Source organism: Dryobates pubescens, chromosome 1 (genome assembly GCF_014839835.1).
Source record: "Dryobates pubescens isolate bDryPub1 chromosome 1, bDryPub1.pri, whole genome shotgun sequence".
Taxonomy (NCBI): Eukaryota; Metazoa; Chordata; class Aves; order Piciformes; family Picidae; genus Dryobates; species Dryobates pubescens.
Genome location: NC_071612.1, coordinates 421,369 through 441,025, shown reverse-complemented (window position 1 = coordinate 441,025; position 19,657 = coordinate 421,369). Strand labels below are relative to the sequence as shown.

At 59.3% G+C, this 19,657-nt stretch overlaps 1 protein-coding gene across 1 annotated transcript in view; it reads right to left on the bottom strand.

The window, feature by feature from the left end:
- Window positions 1-2,208: 2,208 nt before the first annotated feature.
- The window catches only part of PLXND1 (plexin D1), a 68,304-nt gene continuing 50,855 nt past the window's right edge, over window positions 2,209-19,657 (bottom strand). Inside the window, exons 26-36 of the mRNA XM_054179818.1 lie at window positions 15,851-15,997; window positions 13,938-14,094; window positions 12,895-12,998; window positions 11,875-11,938; window positions 11,191-11,225; window positions 9,697-9,801; window positions 8,835-8,998; window positions 7,292-7,439; window positions 4,176-4,316; window positions 3,310-3,384; window positions 2,209-2,814 (exon numbers count right to left, since the gene is read on the bottom strand). Of these exons, the coding sequence (XP_054035793.1) occupies window positions 2,698-2,814; window positions 3,310-3,384; window positions 4,176-4,316; window positions 7,292-7,439; window positions 8,835-8,998; window positions 9,697-9,801; window positions 11,191-11,225; window positions 11,875-11,938; window positions 12,895-12,998; window positions 13,938-14,094; window positions 15,851-15,997 (1,257 nt within the window). The 3' untranslated portion in view covers window positions 2,209-2,697. The remainder of the gene's footprint in view (window positions 2,815-3,309; window positions 3,385-4,175; window positions 4,317-7,291; window positions 7,440-8,834; window positions 8,999-9,696; window positions 9,802-11,190; window positions 11,226-11,874; window positions 11,939-12,894; window positions 12,999-13,937; window positions 14,095-15,850; window positions 15,998-19,657) is intronic.

Genomic DNA, 19,657 nt, shown 5'->3' with positions numbered 1-19,657 from the left:
CACTTGGCAGGGGTGAGGTTCCCAGCAGTGGGCACCACTGGAGTGTTACTGGTCCCTGTGTGTGCAGCAGTGCATGGTCAGCTCAGCAGCATGGCTGTGTCCCCGTGTGGCTCTGTTCTGGTGGGAGCCACGGTGCCACCAGCAGTGTGCTCTGCAGCCCAGAGGGGTAAGGACCCATGGGCAGCGGATAGCTATTGGCAGAGCTGCCACCCCCGGGCACACCTCGGGCAGGCAAAGCTCCCCATGCACACCCAGGCCAGCCCAGAGGTTGGTCCCCAGCAGGCAGGAAGGCAGCAGCAGGTTTCAGCACCTTGTTTTATTACAAAGAGGCTTTTCTGGGAGTCTGCCACTTCACTACACAGCAGGTAAGGACACCACAGCCACCACACGTGCCAGTCTAAAACCACGGTGCAGAGGGCTTGGGGCTGGAGGCAGCCCTGCCAGCTGCTGCTCCCTTAGGGCTGCTTCAAATGGTTCTTAACAACAGCTTTCTGCTCTGAGAAACTTAAATAACGAAGCAGGAGGCCCCAGCAGGTGGCCCAGGCATGGCACCGGGAGGCAAACCGTCCTGGCTGCCAGCTCACCGTGTCCTTCCTTGTCACAGCATGGAGCTCTTGCTCCACCGAGCCTTCCCCACCTCCAGCCAGGCTCCACGTTCTCTGCACCCCTGTCCTTCCCACCCCTGCCCTCCCTGCTCTGGGCCTGCCTGTCTCTGGCAGCTATTCACAGTTTCTAAAAGAAAACCACAACAAAAAATAATTCAAGACTGTGCGAAGTCTCTTGCAAAATCAAATGTAGCCCAGCTACATTGTTAGTTTCTGTCCTGAAGCCACCTCCTCAGCAGTGACACCTCCACAGTGTTTGGACTCCTGGAGGTCCCCTTAAAAAAGCTCTGCTCTCCTCTCCCCTCCCCCCACTGGATAAAGTCTCTGTTTAAAATAGACATCTATGTACACAGGGCTGACGGGCACAGCGCTCACGCCTGGCACTGCTGGGCTGATGGGATGGAGGCCCCTGGCACTGAGCCACCCAGGAGGAGCTCTGCTGGAACAAAGTCACCTAACAGCAGGTTGCATCCTTGCCAGTGGGATGAGTGGTGGAGGCTCACCTGGGACCCTGCCTGCAGTGAGGTAGTAACTTCTCTTCTGTTTGGAACGCGGTGGCTCCGGCAGGGCTCAGCTGTGGTGGGCAGGGAGCTGCTGCCTGCGAGTGAGGGCTGGCTCCGAGCTGTGGAGTCAGCCGCGGTCCTGCCCCTGCAGGGGGACTGGAGAGGGGAGGCTGGAGAGCACCGGAGTAGCCTCAGCTCCCTGGGTGTCCCAGCAAGCTGGGGCAGGGGCTCTGCCCTGTGCAGAGGCTGAGGGACAGCAGAGAAGTTTCTAGGTCTTGGACAAGCTCTGTCTGTGCAGTGGGACCCTGCTGCTGACCCCAGCAGGAGCGTGGGACACCATCTGCAGCTCAGGGTGCTGGAGCTGCTCTGCTGGCCTGCCTGAGCATCCTGCTGCCAGGGCCTGGGGTCCAGTCCCTCTGCCTGAAGGAGCTGAGGGAAAGACCAGACCCAGCAAAGCTGCACTCTTGTGGCTGCTCTCAGGTGGGCTGGCTCCAGAGCAAGTTGCTGCAGCAGACCCCCTGTAGCACTGACCTTGCTTTTGGTGGCAAGGGCAGGGAGATGCTGGTGAGGTAGGGGAGGGAAGGTGCTGCCCGGTGTTCTGCTTGCACTGCTCCACCCCAGAGCTGTCAGCAGCAGCTGCCCCATGCTTGGCCTGCGTGGCACTGCCAGGGCTGGGCTGTGGCAGTGCCACAGCCATGGGTGCAGCTAGCACAGCTGGAGGGTGAGGCACAGCTCCTTCTCCCCCACTACTTCTGCTGCCTGGGCAGAGGCTGTGCCTGTGGCCAGCTGGCTGGAGCATAGGGAGTCTTCACCTACCCCCAGCAACTCCAGCTTGCTCTGCAGGCAGAGGTGGAACCCAGGGACAGGGAAGAAGCCCTCCCCATGCTGTCTGACAACAGCACCTCCCCCCTGGCTCTGCAGCAGCCATCACCAGCTGGGGATAAAGTGCTTGGTCCATGCCTCAGCTCCCTGGGAAGCAACTGCTGAGCCTCAGCCCTGCATTCCCTGTTGCCCAAGTCTCAGATGGAGGGGTGGTTATGTTTACACATACAGTACAAAAATTAAAAGGCACAAAAATACACAGAATGCAGCAGATAGTGAACAGCTGAGCGAGTCCCTGGTGTTGTTACAACAAGGATGTCAGAGGGATGGTGTGGAAGGGAGCTCAGGCGCTGCTCCCATGGCCTTTGCTGTCTTTGCTCATTACTCCCTGAGGCTGCCCTTTGCTTCACCTCTTTGTTAGACCTTCTGCAGCCCCATCTCTTGTCCTGAGGAGCCACAAGCAGGGCTGCAGGGAGCTGCTGACCAGAGGGAAGTGGTGATCTGAGCTTGCTGTGTCACATCTCCATTTCTGGCTGGCAACAGCAAATAACTTATGGGTGCCATAGTGTAGACCAGAGGGGTTTGAGCTGCTCAGGAAAGCTGCTTTTTAGGTGAGGGAGCCCTTCAGCCATGGGACAGGTCCACCCCCACCATGAGGCTGGTTGGGGAATGACCCTGGTGAGGCAATCCACGGCGTATGGTGGCTGAAGGCAGGTTCCCCCCAGCCCTGTGCGGCACAGAAGGTCACTTCCAGGGCTGCAGTGGGCCTAGGCTTCGCTGCAGCACTCGTAGATGTTGTCCTCCATCAGTGCAATCACTTGCTCAAACTTGTGCTGCAGCTGGGTGCGCTTGGTGGTGGGGTTGGCGTCCAGGGCAGCCACAATCTGCAGGAGATGTGGGCAGGTGGGTGGCCAAGGCATGCAGGCAGGGCTGCCCACCCACCAGCCCAGCTCTGCTGAGCCCAAATCTCAGCCAGACTTGTGCTGGGGAGAGCCTGTCCGGCCCCACTGGCCCCCAACTCGTACTCTCTGGCTGTTCTAGGGCAAAGCTGAGTCCCTGGGCAGGGGAGCACAAGCAAAGCAAACCCAGGGTAATAATGAACTGTGCTCAGCATGGGGGGCAGGAGGTTGGGAGACAGGCAGGGCCAGTGCCCTGCTGCAGGGCATGAGTTAGTTGGATGTGAACTGTATCAGCAAGCATCGGGGGCAGCCCAGCCCAGCACCCGTTTGGTGGCTCTGTAGGGAAGTCATCAGCCTGGGGACAGGGAGGCACTGCACCTGTCTGTGCATCCATTACATGTGCTGGGACGGTGCCAAGCATGCCAGCCCTCTTCTGGAGGGCCGGGTACAGGCGGGGCTGGCAGTGCGGCGGGCACTCACCTGGCAGCGGTAGCGCTTGGCGTATTTGTAGATCTCGGCCATGGCCACGTTGGTGTTGAACTCGTTCCGGTACTTCTGCAGGGGCAGGACAAAGAGGGGGATGAGAAGGTGGAGCAGCAAGCAAGCTCAAGCCCCCAGCTCAACCCAGAGGGAAGGTTTTGCTTGGGTGTTTCTGTTGCCCCTTGAGGCAAGGGGCATCTGTTTGCAACAGAAACAGGCTCAGCCTCTGCTGCCCGTGCCTGACAGTGCGCCCCCCCCCCGCCTGCCCAACGCCACCTCACAGCGTGGGGCAGTACAAGAGCTGGGCAGAGCGATGCCAGCAGAAGCAGCCTGCTGGGCAGCTGAAGCTAAAGCAGCAGAGGGAGATGGTTTGATTTGCAGGGAGCTGTGGCACATCACTGGCAGGACTTGGAGCCGTAGCACAGCTGCCAGCGCCGGGAGCTGGTACCGGTGCCCTGCACCTGGGCCGGCTGCCAGGGCCAGCTGCCAGCAGGCTGCCTGGACTCAGGGCTGGCCCTGGCAGTAGGTGCCCAGTGGCCAGCTGGCTGGGGGCTGCAGGATCGCAGAGATCCTTTTCCAAACTTCCTGGCTCTTTGGCAATGAATCTCACTGCCAAGTCCCAGCGGTGCCAGAGCTAGTTAAGTCCAGGCTGACTCGTGGGTGTTTACTGCAGCTCTGGCAGCAATTGAAGATGCTCAGAATTAGGTCAGATGAAGTTTGTGCAGGGAAGTTTGAGGCAAAATCTCCTTTCTCGGTTGCAGCATCTAAGCAGTAGCTGATGCAGCCCTTCTGCGCTTTCTGCCGCCGCCAGACCCCTGCCTCGCAGGGCAGGAGGCTGCAGCCCTGGCCCCTCCCTGCACCCTTACCCGCGACTCCTCGGCCAGGTGAGCGTTCATCTCCTGCTCGCTGAGCGGGGGCATGTCGTGGATCTGTTTGTAGTATCTCTGCACGATCTTCCTGTACTCGGGGATCTCCTTGGCGTACAGCAGCTTGTTGGTGGGGGAGTCCTAGAGCAGGGGCGAGACGCGGCCATCAGGCACCTGTCGCCAGGCTTTGAGCTGTCTGACCATCAGACGCGGGCTCCGGGGAGCAGCCACGGCTTTGGTCCCGGCTGTAGAGGGGAGTGTGCTGGGAGGGCACAGAGCAGCTAATGACAAAGGCGCTGCCCGGGCACATCAAGGTGCTGCGGGTGGGCACCGCCCGCCTGCGGAGCCAGGGCTCCGGCCCGGCTTCCTGCCGAAGGTTTGTTAGCTGCGGTGCCAGGGAAGGTGGCCGTGGCAGCTTGGCTTAATTTGCAGTAAGGGCAAGCTCAGAAGCATGCCCGGGGTCAGGCGAGGTGGCTTCTGCCGGGTGATGCTCTGCAGAGGAGTGGAGCAGGGCTGTGCCAGATCAAACGCTTGGTGCTCCACGGCCCTGTGTGTGCAATTGGTAACGAGGAAAGGGCTTCTGCAGGCTTGGCTCGGGTCTCTTGAGCAGCCAGCTCGATCTAAATGGAAGAACAAAGCTCTCTCAAAGATGAACTTTGTCAGCTCAAGTGTTCCTCTCGGATTTTTCATGTAGCTTTGATTTATTTTGCATTGACTAACCCAGCCTGCCTGGCCTATATTGAGTGCATCTGAAGTAATTAACAGAAAACACTGAGTTCTCTTGATTAATGTCAGCTTAGACAAGGCCATCTTACCCTCACAGCCCCTGCTCGGGTTGCAGCAGAGCCAGCAGAGCCCCGCTGCCCTCCTGGCACCCAGCAGCATGACTGATCTTCACCTCGCGGCGCTCCTGCCCCGCTGAGATCATTACCCTGGCAGTGAACCTGGCTGCCTGGCCCAGCGCTGCGCCCCGGGGGGACAGGGCCCCAGCCCGGGGGACAGGGTGAGGAGTGAGCTCAGCGTGTCCCACCGCCCCGACACGGCGTGGCTGGGGGGAGGGAGACTCTGCGGAGGAGCCCGGCAGGGCTTGAGACGCGGCGGCAGCATCCTGGCTGTGCTGGGCAGCGGCCACGGAGCCCCGGGGTAACTGCAGTCTGCTGCTGCAAGCTGCAGCACGCTTGTAGGGGAATGGGAAATGGGCACCAGGCTGTGGCACCAGATCCCAGAGCAGTTTATTTCCAAACCCAGCAACAAGGCATTGCAGGAATGCAGCCAAGCTACAGAGCTGCTCACAACAAAAGGTTTTTTCCCCTTGGAAACACAAAAGGAAGCCGTGCTGCCTCCTCGCGGGAGGGGCTTTTAATTTGTGTCTGATTTCTCTGCATGAGGAAGAGGAGGGTGCTGGGTCATTAACCAGTAGATGTATGGAACCTGAGCCTTGCAGTACCACCAGCAAGATGCTGAAAGCAGGGAAGGAATCGAGCCTGGAAACCATTCAGTGAGCTGCTCATGGATTTCCAAGCTGATTTTTACACTGAGGATTTATTCTTCCCACATTACTCAACAATTCCTTCTCTTATGCTATTGTATTCCTGGAAACTGTTTCCATCTGCTGTCTGACTCCAGCTGACCCCTCTTCCCCTCACCCACAGCCTGACAAAGACAAATGGGAGGTGTTTCCTAATGCGTGCCAAAAGAGAGCCCCGAACCCAAACAAACAAACCCCAGCGCTCATTAGATCTTCCTCCGGCCTTAACCTCTCCCAGCCAAGGCTTCCTGTTGCTCCCAGGCTGGGAGAGGCAGGGAGCAGCTCCCACCCCCTCTCGGCAGGGTCCCCCCCGACGTCATGGCCCACGCTGCCGCCAGGCTCTGTGCAGCGCTTGTTAATAAAGCTGCTTTCTGCCGCAAGGTTTCAGATGTCAGCGCCTGGGCCGGGGGCAGAGCAGGGGTGGGGGGGGATGAAGTCCTGCTGCCTGCCTGCCTGCCCCGCGGGACAGCAGGCCTGGAGCCTCGCCGTGGCTCCGCGCTCTTGGCAGGTGTGCTGAGCCCCAGGGCTCTGCCCACACACTGGAGCTGCCCAGAACGTAATAGAGATGTCCTCGGAGAGGGGCAGCACTGTGGCAGCATCTGCCAGCTGCTTCCCCGGTCCTGACGGCTGGATCTGAGGAGCACAGGCTCCTTCTGTGTGGGAGTGACTTCCAGGGTCATGGAGTCCAGCCTTGACCCCACCACTGCCAGGGCATCACCACCCCGTGGCCCTCAGCACCACATCTCCAAGGCTTTGAAACGTCTCCAGGGATGGGGACTCCACCACCGCCCTGGGCAGCCTGGGGCAGGCCTGGCCACCCCTTTTAGGGAAGAAATTGCTCTTCCTGGCCAGCCTAAAACTCCCCTGGAACACCCTGAGGCCATTTCTTCTCATCCTATCACTTGTTTCTTGGGAGAAGAGCCCAACCCCACTTGGCTGCAGCCTCCTCTCAGGGAGCTGCAGAGAGCAATGTGGTCTCTCCTCTCCTTCAGGCTGAACAACCTGGTTCTTCAATCACTCCTCAGAAGACTTAAGACTCATAATGATGGTGTCAAGGGGATGTCCCTGGGTGGTCCCCACACCTCCAGGCCGGGTCTGTGCTGCCTGGGCAGGCAGAGCCCACATTCCTGAAGGCTCAGCTGGCCTCCTGAGCTTCTCACAGCTCTCCCAGGCGAGAGGCTTTGCAGAACGCACTGACAGCAGTGAGTAAAGCTTCACCCTAAGCTACATCATCTTTCAACCTGCTACTGGGAGTTTGTGTGGTCCCTCAGCTGCTGTTCCAGGATTGCTGTGCTGATGCTGCCCCCCTAAGCCAGGCCTGGCCCAGGGAGCTCTGTGCTGTCGGTGCCCGCCTTGGTCTCTCACAGCCCTGCCCAAGGCAGCAGGGCACCTCTGTCTGCTCAGGCAGGGCTCAGCCCGTCAGGCAGCGCCGCAGAGGTGGTGCCGGCTGTGCTCCTGCGACCACAGGACAGCTCTCACAGCCTCGGGGCAACACCGAGCACCAAGCCAGCAGCTGGCCCTGCTCCCAGCCTCCCGCCTCTGCCCACTGCCTGGGCGGCGCAGCGCGGGCTGCCCCCGGGAGGGTTACCTTGCCCAGCTGCAGGTCGGAGAGCGAGCAGGCGTCGATGAAGGCCTGGGCGATGACCGAGAGGCAGGCGTCGATGTGGTCGGTCTTGTCGATGTCGAAGACAAACTGGGGGTTCTTCAGGATGTTCACCCAGAACCTCAGCGGCAGGCTGCAGGGAGGCAGCCCCGGAACACAGGGGTGAGGCTTGTGCTCCGGGGGCGGGGAGGACAAGCAGGGCGGAGGGCAGAAAGTGAGCAGGAGAGAGGAAAGGAACGAGAGGCCAGGGTCTGCTCTGCAGTCACAGCCTGGCAGGGGCAGGCACGGCTCTTCACCCTGAAGAGACATCGCTCTAGGCTGAGGCACACGGCCTGGGCAGGAGAGCCCAGGTACAGCTCTCTCCAGGGCAGTGCACACCTTGGCTGTTTCAGCAGCTCCTTGAGCTAGTGTGGCTCTAGAAATGCCTCTGCCAGGTGTGCTGGCATAGGGCTGTTGAGCCAGACCTCCCCACTTGCTGATTTTCCTTGCAGTGGTGTCAGCTCCTTCTCCTTGCTCCCCCACAGGCCCTCTCCTGTGGTTCTGATGGCTGGCCTGGCCCCCTCTGTCTTTCTTCCTGCTATTAATTTTCTCCCACAGTTACTTCACTGATCCTCTGGCCAGGACAAGAGTTTCAGTGCTGGTCTCTCCTGCCGTGCCTCCCTGGCAGCTGAGCAGTGGGAGCTGCTCTCAGTCTGTGCTGTACCAGCAGCTAAAGGGAAAGAAGGGCAGGCAAGGCTGTAGCTCGGTGCTGGTGCCTGCCCCACCACACTTGGGGTTGATTTTCACATGCTGGAAGTGGCTCCTGCCCCTGAAGCCCCAGGAGCACTCAGCCCCTCCTCAATGCCTCTCCAAGCTCCCTGCTCCCCTGGTTTCTCTCCTGCTCCACTTCCCCCAGCCATGGGCTCCCACCCCAGTCCTGCTGCTCCTCATGCCCCTCGGCATGGCTGCGGGCTGGCGGCAGGGCTGTGCAGCGGGCACCAGGCAGCTGCCATGGCAGCAGCTCCTGCAGCCCTGCCAGCAGCTCCTGCAGCCCTGCCAGCAGCCCTCAGCCCCAGCCTGCGTACGGAGATAAGTCGGGAGAAGCGCCCCAGGGGCTGGAAAGCCAGCAAGCAAACGGCAAGGAGCCAGCAGCCCTGTTTGAGAGGTCTCCATGCTGGCTGGAAGACCTGAGGTGGTTCTGGCCTGCCTCAGATCCTCGGTGCTTGCAGCTGACAATCCAGGCTGCTGCCTCCCAGCCCCCAACCCTCTTCTGCTCCTCCTTTCACTAGCTGCAGGAGCGTGCCAGCTCCTCCTGCCCCTTATCTGCCTGTGTCTCCTCTTGCAGCTCGCCGCTCCCCCAGGCCACGCTTGTTCTCCAAGCCTGAGCTTGGCCTCCTCTCGCACTGCTCCTCTGCCACCCCTCCTGGTTTCCAAGCCCCTTTTCTATGGTTAGCCACCCAACAGTTTGTCCAGGACACCGGGGGCCTGCAGCTGCTGCTCCCCAGGGACAGAAGGAAGGAAGAGACAGAAGAGATTTCATCTTCCAAACCTGTTGGTCTTCCAGATGTGCATAGTGTCAGGGTCTGTGATCCCTCTCTTCTCCGCCTGCTCCTCGAGGAAGTCGAAGAAGTACTTGACAGCCAGGGGGGGCTTGTCGTCCCGGATGCTGAGGATGGCTTTGAACAAGTCGTCCAGGAACTTCTGCAGCGTGCCCTGCGGGGGAGCAGGCGGTGGGGGAGGGCAGCACCGGGGAAACCCTTCCCTGCCAGCTGGAGAGAGCAGCAGGGAGAGGGGCTGCCGGAGCAGGGGGGGAGGGCTGCTGGTGCAGGGATATAATTAGCTTGCATTTGGGTTTAATTTCTTTTGGCATCGAGATTTTCCTTTCTTTCTGCTAGGATCTCACATCTGTGATTGTTCTGCACAGTAAATACACAGAAGAGCAGAGACTGCTGGCCAGTCTTGTGATCTCTGCTCCAGTCAGGCATCACGCTGGGATTAAAGATGGGCTGGGAGCCCAGCTGCTGGAGTGGAGCACTCGCTGGGAGTGGGCAAGTTCCAATCCAAGACTGCACAGACATTCCCCTGCTCCCAGCACTGAGCATCTCCCACTCTTTTCCCAGCAGGACCTCTTGCTGGGGAGGTAGGCTCAGGTCTGACCTATGCATCAGGACCCTGAGGTGATCAGCATCTCTTGCATGTGCACAGACCCAAGACCAGCCTGGGGAGACCATGGGGGACTTCAGGCAGCAGTGCTGCTGCTGCCAGGGTGAGCTGGAGGGAAGCCAAGGCGCAGTGGTGCCCAGCAGCCTTACCAAACACTCTCCAGGATGGAAGGGTCCCAGGGTCCCCCCCAACCCCTCGAGAGCAACCAGCCCCTACAGGCCAGCACCACCAAGCACCCCATCCCCTACCTTCGTGGAGAGCAGCCTGGTCAGGTAGATCTCTGGTAGGACTTTCTTCCTGTGGCTCTGCCTGTGGGACTTCTTGTGTTCAACAGATTCATCGGTGGGGAGAACCTGCCCCCCCAAAGCAGAGGTTCAGAGCTCCCTGCAGCGTCAGCCTGCGTTTGCCTTCCCGTGCAGGGTTTCAGCTGCAGACTGCACTCCCTGCTTACAACTGCTCCCTTATATGGCCTTGGAGGAGTGAGTTGTAATCCTCACTTTTCCTGAGGCTTGTTTCTCCTGCACTTTTGTCCAGCTCTCCACTGCCTCTCTCAAGCCAGACCAAGAGAGCAAACCAATCCAGCTCCCTCTGCTCCCCCCCCTGCCCTGCAGCTCCCCTGGGTGGCTGCAGCTGGGGCTCCTGCAGCAAACGGTGGGAAACATCCCCCAGGATTCCTGCCCAGGCCTTCTCAAGCACAAACATCAATCTTGCCCCAGCTGGGTGGGTTAATGACAGCTCTGGAATGACCCAGCAGGCCAGCTCAGGGCATCTTGGCACTGGTTCACATGGGCACTTTCAGTTTCCCGTCCCTTCTCCCTCCTCACTCAGCTGGGGGCTTGTACTGTCTGAAGCCATCAAACCTTCCTGCTGCCCACAATGCTTCTCTCCTAACAGCTTTCAGCAGCCCTTAACACTTGGTAGCCCAGCACAAGCACAGCTGAGCCCTCAGCACTGCACAGCCCAGCACAAGCACAGCTCATCAATGCCCCCAGCCCCAGGGGCAGGCAGCGTGCCAGGAGCTCCAGCTTGGCGACTGGACCGCGGCTGCCCAGGGTGCTTGGCAGCACCACGCTCCAGCCCTGCTTCCAGGCTCTCTGGCTGCTGATGGTTACACCAGGCACAAGGACTTCCCTGCCACCCAGCTCCTTTTTATGGTGTCCCACAGCACCAAAGCTTGTCTAAAGATAACCTTTTCTGTGCCTCTCTGAGCCCCTCTGAAGGAAAGTAAGGAGCCCTGCCCCAGCCTGTTCATCACTCCTGACAGCCCTCAGCGGGGGCTCAGCTAACAGCAGAAGGCTGAGAAGATTTTCTCCTCTTTCATCACATCGACTGAAAACCACAGACTGGAGTGCAGGAGATGAGGGATCCTGGCTGGTCACCACTGCTGCCAGCACTGCCCAGGGGACATCTCCCTGACAGACAGGGGACAGCCTGGGACTGGCTGACGCTGGAGTGCAGCCACCATGGAGGTGAAATATGTCAACACAGGAGCAGGAGGTCAGATGGGCTCCACTCCACTACCACAAAGAGCTTTTACTCAAGCACCCCTGGGCTGGGCTACGCTGCCCACCTGCCCTCCACCAGCATCCTCACTGTCATGGCAGCAGGAGAGCACAGCCAGAGCTGTGGCACATCCCCTGCATGCCCTTCACTGCAGAGGGTGTCCTGCAGAGTTGCTCCACTCCCCTGGGTGACCAGATTGCCCCCAGCCCCCACCACAATGCTGGGAGTGGGATACTCACCAAGTGGAAGTACTTCTCAGTGTCCAAATCCTTCACTGTGAGGAAGATAGAGACACAAAGGCTCAGTCAGGGCACCTAAGTCAATGTCGTCCCCAACAGCCACCCTCCATGGCAGGAGGTGTTCCGCTTTCCCCAAGGACCCCAGCACTGAGCAGGGGCTCCTTCCCCAAGTGACTCAGCAAGCTGCTGTGTCTGGAGTTGTGTATTGCCTCTGGGACATGCAGCAGGTGCCTCAGCAGCTACGACAGGGAGGACTTGTGGGGCACCCGAGAGGGCAGGAGAGCAGGATCAGCCCAGGGGTGCTACTGCATTGTGACATCCTGCAATGCCCTCTGATGCCCCACTGTGCCCTGCAGTGCCCCACGTGCCCTGGGCCATGTCCAGCCTCATGGCTGGGGCAGCTGCAGCTCTGAGCAGCTCCTGGCTCCAGCAGGCTAAGGAGCCCTGTGCCACTGCAGAGCCAGCCTTGGGGCAGGAGGCCTGCAGACAGGGGCTGACACTCCTTCTTCAATGTCAGTTTTTGTCTCCCCTGCTCTGTCCTGAGCTTCTGCACAGCCTGGAACCTAGAAGCAGGCTGGCAAGAAGCTGCAGGTGTAACTGGGAGGGAAGAGCCTTTGCCACCCAAGTGGTTTCAGATCCTTCCTCTTTCCCCTTGCTAGCACAGACTGGAGGCTCCAGCCCTACCTCTGCTCAGTGTGGTGTCCTTCTTGTCTGACAGGCTCATGGCCAGTGATGCCCCTTCAGGGATCTGTGGAGGAAGGGAAGAGCAGATGACAATGATGAGGGCCTTAGTGGTACCTCCCATGGAGATGGGGATGGCTCTGGGGAGATCCCAGCAGCTGGGGGACACTGGTGTCCTGCCACAAATGCCCTCTGCCCTGCTCCCCAGCTCAGGAACCAGCAGGAAGGGCAATGCTCTGTGTGGAAAGGGGTTTAAAAATAATCCAAGCTGAGGTGAGGGTTTCACATCTAACAGGATTCAGCTTGTGCCTAAGCTACAGTTTTGGATCATTCTGAAGCAGCTGGAAGAGGAGAGTGCTGGGCTGTGCAGCAGCTCTTTGCCTTTCCCAGGAGAGTGGAAGGATCCTGGCTGCAGCCCGGCCTCGGGGGCTGGCACTGGCTGTGCCAAGGGCAGTGGCCAGCAGCAGGCTCCCTGGCACAGCCCTTACACAAACAGCAACAGCAGCCAGCACTGAGGCTGGGCTGGAGCTCCCACGCAGGGCTACAGCCCAGACAAGCTTGTGCCCCCGGGCGCCACAGGCACCGCAGGGAGCACGCAGGGACTCCTGGTTTCATTTGGATCTCAAAGGAGAAAGGTCACAACCCCCCAGGGCTGCCGCTTGTCCCCACACCTCTGGCCTCCGCTGCTCGGCAGCACCCCCAGCCCTGCGCCGGGCGGCAGCAGCGACCTCAGCGGGAGCAGAGCGATGCTGATCAGGCAGGCTGCCGGCCGCGGGGAGCAGCCGCTCTGCTTCCTCCCCTCTCCACCGTCGGTAAGAACTTGTTTTGCATGCAGAGCGTTTAATGAGCTCCAGTGTGCCGCAATATTAACGAGCTCCTCGCCAGGGCAGATGCCTATTCCCCGGAAGCTCTGGCGGAGCTATGGCAACCTCCCTGCTCCTTCCCAACGCTGCTGCCGACTGTGGGGGACTGCCCCCGGGGCCAGGCAGGCCCCCTCCGAGCTGCTGTCCCCCGTGGGCTTACCTTGTAGTGTGCTAAGGTGTTGAGCTTCTTCCTGCCGTCCTCCACCACCGAGGTGTCGTCCAGGTCCCGCAGGATGTAGCTGTCGGTGCTGGTGGCAAACCACTCTGCACAGAGGGGGACAAGTGAAACACGAGCCCCAGCCAGGCGGTGTGGCCACCAGGGCTGGCCACAGGGAGCTCAGGGGCTGCACAGCTCTGCTGCCAAGGCCACTGGGGCTCTGGGAAACCACATGTTGAGCCTCCAAGGTCAGCCCTGGAGTGGGGATCTCCAGCCTAGAGCAGACCTGGATCTAGGAGAGGTGACAAAGGCTCTGCTGGAGAGATGGAGAGGTGCAGCTCTTCCCCTTCCCCTCTGACGTGGGGACGGTGTGGGACTGCCTCATGGAGCACCTGGCACTGAAGTGACCATGGCCACTGCAGCTGCTGGTGGCTCCCCACAGAGCAGAGCTGATCAGGTGCCTAGGAGGGGACATGCCACATGCACCAACTGTCCCTGCCCCAGCCCAGGTGTTCCTCTCTGGAGGCTCCCTCTGGCACTAACCCAACCAGGGCACGTCGCCATGGCCTGGCATGAGGCACCACAGGCAGTGCGGGTTTCTCTCACCAGCACTGGCTTGGATCCTTCTTAAACCTGGGGAGAGGGAGTTGAGGAGACAAATGGCCTGAGTGTGTGCGTGGGCAGGAGCCCCAGGGCTCAGTTACAGCTGCTCATGGACAGACTGGTGCCAACAAGCCACCTGCAGCCTCAGGGTACCAGGGCTGGGACCTGTTCTGGAGCTAATCCTTTAAAGCATGCAAGTCCCTGTGCTCCACTTGGGCTTTCCTCAAACTTCTTTCCAGTTATGCCCACTTACTCTTGCCCACCACTATCTGGTCCCCCTACCCTGTCCTGAGAACCATGCTCAGGTAAAGGCTGCCCTGCTGCCTGCCCTCCTGCCAGCGCTGCCTCACTCACTGCCCTCTGCCAGACACCAGGAGCTGCTTGCAGCACCAGCTGCTTCAGCTGCTTCTAAGGACTGGCTGCTGCCAGCACCTGGTCCTTACCAAGGTCAACATCTTCCACCCTTGGCCACTGGGAGTAGGGCACGTTCTTGCAGAAGGCCTCCAGGATCTTCTCCTTCACCTGGCTGAGCGTGTCGGTGTCCATGGCCCTGACGCTCAGGGAGTCCATCCCGCAGCCTTGGAAGGAGACGTTGAGGTTCTGCAGGCAGAGGAGGAGCTGGGGGTGACCTTCCCAGTCCTGCTGGCTCCCGGGGACACAGGCAGGCTGTGCACCCACACAGCTCCCACTGGTGTGCTCTGGGCCCCGTGCTGCTGGAAACCAAGCTGAGGTCATCTGGGCTCCAGCATGAGCCAGAGGCACTGATTTACACCCAGGAGGCTGAAGCCCCTGTTTGTTGATGGAGCCAGGAGGACGCAGGCAGTGACGCTGCGACCTTGTCCCTGCTGCCTTGCTAATGGACCTTAGCCCTGACAGCAGAGACGACCTTGGGGCGGGAGGAGAGGTCAGCCCCCAGCACAGCTCCCTGGCTCCAGCCACTGACTAATGAGGCTGCCAAGGCTCATTGCTCAGCCTCCCCCCGACACCACGGCCCAGTTCCTTTGTCTAAACATGCCACAGGCTGGGGTCTGCTAAAGCACTGGAGCCACCACCAGCACCACCCAGCAACCTGCTCGAGAGCCTCCTCAACAGCAGGACAGGCAGCTGTGAGTGGCTGTGGGCTGCCACAGGCACCAGCTTGGACCCCAGGATGCACAGCTACTGCTGCAGGAAGCTGCAGGCAACAAGAGCAACTCTTCCTGCAGAACATCCTCCTCTCGTCTGGGAGCAGCTGCCATGCCAGCCAAGAGGAGAAGAAAAGCCCAGGTGCCACCTCCTCTCACAAGCTGTGCCTGGCTGGCAGGGGCCAGGGGCACTGGCTGTGCACAAGCAGAGCTGCCTCAGAAGGCCCTGCAAGAGTCATGGCTGTGACCTGCACAGCCCAGAGGTCGTTTTACAAATAGCTATCCAGCATCCTTGACTACAAGCACTGTGAATGCAGTGATGGAGGCCAATGGAGATGTGATTCACACTGTGCACCACCACAGAATCAGACTGCTTGGGGCTGGAAGGGACATTTCAAGGTCATCTGGCCCAAGCCTGCTGCAGTGATCAGGGCCATCTGCAACTGGAGCCAGTTGCTCAGGGGCCCCTCCAAGCCACTCTGCAGGGTGTTCTCCAAAGTGAGCTTAGTTTTCAGCAACATGGAGGCTACCCAGCGAGCTAGCACTGCCCTAGCAGCTGCTGCTTCCTCCAACACACCCTGCTCCTCTCACAGAGCAGGCTCTGCTGCCCCTGCCCAATTATGAAGCTGTCACTTCTGCCCAGAATGCCCCTGTTGCACCCCACCATGCCCCCACTGACTGTGCTGGACACTGACAGCTCAGCTGGCAACCTGCAGTGGATGTGGAGCCCCAGCCTGCTCTGTTATAGTGAAGCCCATCTGGGGTAACCCCTGAGCACAGTGAGGCTGCTCCAGATTGATGCCAGGCTATTGCAAGCAGGATTTGGCCCAAGCTATGGGAAGCATCGGGCCTTGGGGGTGCTGAACCCGCTGCAGGCACAGCCCTGCCTGCCCTCTCCAGAGGGGCTTTGCAGAGCCTCTTTTCAGCAGCACTGCCACAGCCCGGGCAGAGCTCCCACCCCAGGACCTGGGCTCACAGCTGGTGCCTTCCTGCTGCCAGGGATGATGGGTTTCTGCTGGCAAGGGTAAAGCTGTGGCTTTAACTCTGAATACAGCAGAGCTCACTTCCTTGCCTGTCTTCGTTCCTGTCCTGAGCCTAGGTGCCAAGGGATGGATGTGACAACAAACAGCCACTACGAGCCTTGTTCTGCAGGCACAAGCTCTAATCAGCCTCTGGCACAACCACCCCAAAGGGGTCTGTGCCCACTGCCCCCCCGGGGTGCAGGTACTCACTCTAGGCTTGGCCTCGATGTTCTCCCTCAGCAGCCACTCCTCGTTGAGGGTGTACCTGGCCTTGCCCGTGATGGCATCGATGGAGCCTTTGTTAATCTGCTGCTTGATGGCACAGATCAGCAGGAAGAAAGGCTCTCCAACTGTCTCCTGGGGAAAGGGGAGAGCACCAGGTAAGCTGAGCAGACCTGCTGCTGATACCTCCTTCCAGCAGCGGGGTGGGACAGGTTTTGCATGGGCACTGGAGGTGTGTGCACTCTGCGGGGAGCAGGACTGGGCTCTCTAGGCACAGCACCCTGAGCTCCCCCCAGCATCCCCCTGAAGCTGCTCTGAAGTTTTCAGACTCATGGCAACGTGACAGCACAGATGGGGAAGGGCCACAATAGCCCACAGCAGCACCAAACACCCCCCACTGCTTCTCCAGCAAGTGGGGCTGTGGATGCCACCAGCAGCCTGTGCCACCTCTGCTGTCCCCTGGCCAGAGCATGGGCAGCAGTGCTGAGCAGGAATCTGTGTGCAGCATGCTCAGCACAGTCTGGATGGATGCTCTGATTTACACCTGAAACTTCACGTGGGCTCAGGCAGGCTCTGGCACACACTGGCACAGAGATGTTCCCTGCACTCTGACAGGGCACAGCCTGTACAGCATCCTGCACTCAGCAGGATGGGGACTGACTGCACAAAAGTCCAGGTCTGCAGAGAGATTTGGGCACCCAGCCTTCTCGTGAAGGGATTGGCTGAAGCCCTCCAGGGTTGCCTGGCTGGCACTGAGCTCCATAGAAGGGAGCTCCATGGAAGGGAGCCCTCTGCCTGCCTGCGGCGCTGGGAACCAGTTCATGCTTCTCATACCAAAGCAGAGCCCTGGTCACAGCACAGCAGAGAGGATCAGGGTCAGCAGGCCGATCCCAAGCCACAGCAACAAGCACCAGTTAACCCCTTCCATGCACCAAGCCCTGTCCCGCAGGGTGAGGCGGCTGCGAGGAGCAGAGAGTGCAGCAGGGACCAGCTCTGTGCCGCGGTTCAGCTGCACGCCGATGCCAGGCCCCTGCTGCCTGCCAGGCTGGTGGGCAAGGCAAGCACCAGCTATGTGCCCAGGAAGCTCTCTGCTGGTGGAGTGCAGCCCACCCTCTCTGCCCCTCATCTGCCATTTCCCTCCAGCCAGGCAAGTGCAAATTCCTGCGCACTGCTGAGCGCCACACCCCGTGCCCGCTGCCATCCAAAGCCTCCTCAAGACAACAGATACCAACTGAGTTTGAAATTTCTCAGTTAGAGCTGCTAAATCCTGTTCAATCTGCTTCTTAATTAAGACTTGGTGCTTCTTCTATTCTAATTGCCCTATAATTGCTAAAGCAATTAGTCTGATGTCAGTTTTGAGTCGGCTGCAGTCGGTGCGGCTGATGCCAAGACACTGCAGCAGGGCGGTGGGTGGGCATGCACCATCTGTGCCCACGCTGCACCCACTTTATTTTCCCAGGACAACTTCTTTTATCAACACAGGGAAGCTCCTCGGGCCTTCTGCTGGGTTTAATGACCTCCTGCAATGCTCCTGCTGAGCAGGCAGCACAGACTGGGCTCAGCAGCAGAGCCACTGGTGCTGGAAATGGAGGAGGGCACAGCCCCGTGACAGACCTGCAGGTGTGGGGACCTGGAGAAGCTGAGGATCATGAACAGAGCAGAGAAAGTGTCAGAGGCCGTAGAGAAGAGTTGGTTGCTGAGTGCAAGGCAGGAGTGTGGGAGCACAAGCCCTATGAGGAGAGATTGAGGGAGCTGGGGTTGCTTAGTCTGGAGAGGAGGAGACTCAGGGGTGACCTTATTGCTCTCTACAACTACCTGAGGGGGGGTTGTAGACAGGCAGAGGTTGGTCTCTTCTCCCAGGCAACCAGTACCAGAACAAGAGGACACAGTCTCAGGCTGCGTCAGGGGAGGTTTAGGCTGGAGGTTAGGAGGAAGTTTTACACAGAGAGAGTGATTGCCCACTGGAATGGGCTGCCTGAGGAGGTGGTGGGGTCGCCGTCGCTGGGGGTGTTCAGGGTGAGGCTTGACAGGATGCTTGGTTGTATGGTTTAGTTGATTAGGTGGTGTCGGATGATAGGTTGGACACGATGATCTCGAAGGTCTCTTCCAACCTGGTTAATTCTATCCTATTCTATTCTAAATTCTTCCCAGAAAGAGTGATTTGCCATTGGAATGGGCTGCCCAGGGAGGTGGTGGGTTCACCATCACTGGAAGTGTTCAAGAAGAGACTGCATGAGGCACTTAGTGCCATGGTTTAGTTGATTAGATGGTGTTGGGTGATGGGTTGGACTTGATGATCTCGAAGGTCTTTTCCAACCTGGTTAATTCTGTATTCTGTATTCTATTCTGTAATGAGCAAGGGGTGACACAGACTTGCCCAGGCTGCAGGATCTGCCTCCCTGTGATGGAACTGCAGAGTGCTGCCAGGCTGACCCCATGCAGAGGTGCTGGCAGCCCCAGGGGCGATTCTGCTAGGCAGAGGATCTCTGCTTGTGTCCCATGTGTGAGCACACAGCAGGGACCAGCCCAAGAGCACATTCAGTGCTGGGGTTTGGAGCCTGCCCCATCCTTGTGGGAAGCTCTGGCCCTGGCTCTGACCACAGAGACGTGAGGGGCTGCCAGCACTGTTGCCTCCAAACCCATCAGCAAAGAGCTGCTACTGCAGGAGCCCTTCACAGCCTGAAACCAGCACAGGTTGTGCCAGCTGGGCTGGCAGTGCAGCACCTTAGCGTGGAGCCAGTCACGGGATGGTTTGGGGTGGAAGGGACACCTCAAGGTCATCAACTCCCTGCAGTCAGCAGGGATAGCTGCAAGCAGGGCAGGTTGCTCAGAGCTTTAAACAGCCTGACCTGGAACGGTTCCAGGGATGGGGCAGCTCCCACCTTGCCAGGACAGGGAGGAGAGGGCGTTTGGGACCCGCCGCAGCCTGCAGGAGCGGGACCAGCCCCACACAGGAAGTGAGGGCAGCCCCACGCCAGATACTGTTTCTGTTTGGCTTTCTGGCCTCCAGGCTCAGGCACCATGGGACGTTATGGAAAGCTGCAAAAGTGCTAATCAGAGAGCAAATTTCAAAGGGGGGAAAGAAGGGCTGGCAGGCAGGGCTGAGAGATAAAATGGCAAACTTGGAAACCTCAAGCATTGTTCAGAGAACTCCTCTGGAAACAAATCAAAACTGGCTTTGGACTTGGCTGGTTGGAGAAAGGAAGTTGAACTAGGAGAGATCAGTGCTGATTCAGGACAAAAACACCCTTAAAAAAACACAGTCTGGGGCCTTTTTTCCTCCCATTGTGACTGCATTTTAATGAGAGCTCATTTTCATTTCTGACTGAACTGTTGCAGGCTCCTGCAGCTCCGCGGGGCCCTGGCAGCACTCAGCAGTAATGGGAAGCACAGCTCAGGCTGGCACGGCTGGCACCGCTTTGCCGGTGTGGGAGGGCTAGGGGCTGTGTGCTTTACAGCACAGCCTGGGCTCAGATGTTGCTGCCCTGGGAGCAAGGCTGACAGGCGCTCAGGGACGTCCTCCCTGCAGCACAGGGCAGCCATCTGCGCGTCCTGGTGAGGCTGGGGTGGGAAGAGCACAGCCACAGCTGCTTGGCCCAGGTGCCTGCTCCTTTTGGGATGGTGATGATCTGTGTGCACTCTGTGCAGAACCAAACTCGGCTCCATCCCACATGCAAGGCTTTGGGAAGCTCGGACCCAGATCTAACAGCTGAATTCCAGGACCTTAATTTTGCCCTAAGTACTGGTGCCCTGATGCTGTCAGGAGCCAGGCACCACAGCACCACAGCACCTGGT